This window comes from Rhagoletis pomonella, unplaced genomic scaffold (assembly GCF_013731165.1).
Source record: "Rhagoletis pomonella isolate Grant_MI unplaced genomic scaffold, Rhpom_1.0 Rhpom_scaffold_07657, whole genome shotgun sequence".
In the NCBI taxonomy this organism is placed as follows: Eukaryota; Metazoa; Arthropoda; class Insecta; order Diptera; family Tephritidae; genus Rhagoletis; species Rhagoletis pomonella.
In genome coordinates, this window is record NW_023466186.1 from 1,131 (window position 1) to 4,641 (window position 3,511).

At 41.6% G+C, this 3,511-nt stretch overlaps 1 protein-coding gene across 1 annotated transcript; it reads right to left on the reverse strand.

Moving 5' to 3' along the window:
• Positions 1-817: 817 nt before the first annotated feature.
• Positions 818-2,332, reverse strand: LOC118755854 (the record flags this gene model as incomplete). The annotated part of the gene is made up of 2 exons (XM_036490663.1): positions 2,186-2,332; positions 818-1,891 (listed from the first exon to the last, which is right to left on the reverse strand). Coding segments are annotated over exons 1-2 (1,221 nt in total), but the record flags the coding sequence as incomplete, so codon positions are not given.
• Between the last annotated feature and the right edge of the window lie 1,179 nt (positions 2,333-3,511).

Sequence of the window (3,511 nt, forward strand, 5' to 3'; positions counted from 1 at the left end):
GGAGAAAAGTATACCCATCGCGGTATACGAATATTATCAATTTCGTTATAATGTTGGGTGAAATTCTGCCATCGGTCTAGAGTGGTCGAAGACACAGTCTCATCCCAATCTGTGCCTTCCAGCCAAATATTTTGCATAAGGATTTTTGGCTACGATTATGATAGGCGCAAGCCACCCCAGCGGATCGAAGAGTTTAGCAATGGCAGATAGTATCGCTCTTTTCGTAACAGTATCGCTTTTCTCCAATGGCCTTGCTATAAAATAGAAAAGATCCGTATGGGCATTCCATCTTATTCCAAGAGCCTTGACTGCGCTGGTATCTTCAAATGCCAAAAAAATCTTCACTAAGTAGATCTGTTTTTGGTATGCCATTAAGTATTTGCTCGCTATTGGCTGTCCACTTTCGAAGTGGAAAACCGGTTGATTGCAACACTTCCGATATCTCGTCTCTGGCTATTATTGCTGAATCGATAGTGTGTCCACCAGATAATACATCGTCGACATACATGCATTTTCGCAGTATGTTAGATGCTATTGGATGGGAGCTTTGCACATCGTCAGCTAATTGTAAAAGTGTCCTTATAGCCAGATAAGGAGCACAATTGATGCCGAACGTGACAGTCTTTAATTCGTACAGACTGATCGGGTCATTCGGGTTAGTGCGAAAAATTAGCCTCTGATACTTAGTATGGTTGTTATGTACCAGAATTTGCCTATACATCTTCTCGATGTCACTGTTGAACAGATATCTGTATAGTCTCCAACGGAGTATTAATATCGGAAGATCAGACTGAAGTACTGGTCCTGGGAAAAGTACGTCATTTAGGCTGTTGCCATTCGCCGTTGGGCTTGAGGCATTGAACACCACGCGTACTTTCGTTGAAGTACTTTCTGCCTTTATAACAGCGTGGTGCGTTAGAAAATAATTATCAGACGAGTCTGCGGGTATGGGATTTGTTATTTTCGACATATGCCCAAGCGTTTCATATTCCGCTAGAACCCTATTGAATTCCTTTTGCAGGTAGGGATCCTTGGCCAGCCGTGTCTCATTCCGGTAAAATTGAGAACATGCTGTTTTAAGGGATGGGCCTAGGGAAATATTTCCTGGAATATCTTTCCTAAATGGTAGTGACACGATGTATTTTCCTTCATTATTTCGTATGGTTGTCTTCTGATACAGCTCCTCGCAGTACTTGTCGTCTTCAACAAGGCTCTTGTTCTTTGGAATCTCTTCAAGCTCCAAAAAGGCACTCAGTTGCTTGTCCAGACTAACTTCGCTGTAGTATGAGACGATATTCGTTCCTGGATTCGTGGTATCAGTTCGCCCCGTTATTATCCAGCCAAATACTGTTTCTTGGGCTAGAAGTGTGTTTAATATGTTCTTCTTAAGCCCGCACAGAATAATTTGTGGATATACGTCGCCACCCAGAACAAGGTCTACGGGTTCATTGACGAAAAATCTTTTATCCGCTAGAATCAGATCTGGAAATGCTTGCTTAGTCACTGCACTAATGTGGCAAGTAGGAAGATTTCCAGTCAGTTTTGCTAGCATGAGCACTGAGGTATTTAAGCGGAACAATCGGTCAACCGAAGACCGCAATTCGATGTTGCACGCTTCTTTAACCTGCGCCGTAGTTGTATTAGTGATGCCCGAAACTTGGGCATGCATACGCTTTGACGGCTGGCGAATTCTGCGTTTTAGTCTTTCAGGGATGAAAGAACACTCTGAACCAGAATCAATAAGTGCTCTAGCGGAATAGTTCGTACCATTGAGATAAATGTTGACGCGTGCTGTCCCTAATAACAAACCTGTGTTTGTATTCGCATAGCAAGACTTCACGTTTTTGCTTGTATGCTTGTTTGACTTTGTTGAATTGCGTTTGGCTTGGGCCTGATTGGGTGTTGATGCAGAATTAGTCACAGAATTTAAAGAGGTCCCAAGTGTCGTTGCCTTTGTTTGAGCTGTCTCAATATGAAGGAGCGTGTTGTGTCGCGAGTGGCACTTTGTACAATTAAATGGGTTTGTGCATCTTGACACGGTATGTCCAGTACTAAGACAGTTCAGGCACCATTTTTTGCTTTTCAAAAAATCTATTCTATCAGCTGGTGTTTTGTTGAGGAATTGTGGACAGTTGCGTAACTTGTACTCATTAGTTTGGCACATTTGGCAGGTGAACTTGCTCACGCTTGCCTGAAAGGCTCCTAGCCTTTTAGTGTTAGCTTCCTGGTGGTGCCGTGCGGGCTGGTGCTTTGGAGCTTTCGCCGCTGTTGTACCCTTTAGCCCAGCTAGAGTTTCCAAAGTTCGGAATCTATTGGATAGGAACTTGTCCATATCCTCCCACTTTGGAATGTCAGTTTTTTGGTCTATGGTCTGTTCCCATAGAGCCAGTGTACTTTCTGGAAGCTTCGTTGAACACAAATATATAATAATTGCGTCCCAATTAGAGATGTCAATTTGATGACTCTTTAGGGACGATAAACAATTAGTAATCTCGCGCTGTAGGTTTTTAATTGAGCTACCACACTCAGATTCCACTGTATTTAAGCTAAATAAAACTTTTAATTGTGTGTTAACTAAGATACGTTTGTTTTCGTATCGCTCACATAGGTTTTTCAAGGCTGTCAAAAAGCCTTCATGGGTAAGTGGGCACTTTCGCACTATGTCTTTTGCCTCCCCTTGTGTTTTATTGTTGAGTTGAACTAGTTTCTCGACTGGGGTGAGGCGCTTGTTCAAGATGTAGATGGCTGTGAACATATCTCGGAAAGTTGGCCATGAAAGATAGTCGCCCTTGAACACATCTGTATCGCACGGTGGCAGATGGATATTGTGTTCCCGGACGGACTGATCCTCTACATCTTTGTTCGCTTTGGTTAGAATTTCAACCTGTGAACCAATAGCAGACATGCACCTAACATAGCTTTGAAAGGAAATCTTATTCTTCTATTTTTATGGCTTCAGCATCATCCTTAGATAATCCCTCATTGATAAGCTTATCGTAAGCTGACTTAGTTTTTTCCCCACAAAGCTTTTAACTCATCTTGTTGAATAGCAGGACCATGTTTGTTTTTTTCTGCGGCGGGTATGCTGTTGTAATCAGATTCGAACTCTGTTACAGCTGCTGCCAAAAGAATATACGAATCCATTGTTTAACGTGTTTACCCTAACCGAAGTATTAACTGAAATTCCCAGATAGAATCTATAGGATTTTACACACTTAATCTTATCGAAGATTAGAGGTTGTATGCGCAAGAGAAGTTGCCAATTTTTACCCACCGGAACTTGCCACTTAAATGTTTACCAGAAATCCAACGAATTAAAAAGATTGAAAATAGTTTGTATTGCGAGATATATTCGACACTTTATTAAAATCTAAACCTTTTTCTTCTAGAATTATTGTTTACTGACGACTCGCCACCCAACTGTACAGAGTAATATCTACGCGCTTTGATAAGCTATGCAAGGTACGCAATAAGGGGTAAATAATAAACGTGGTAATATCGTGATGTGTGC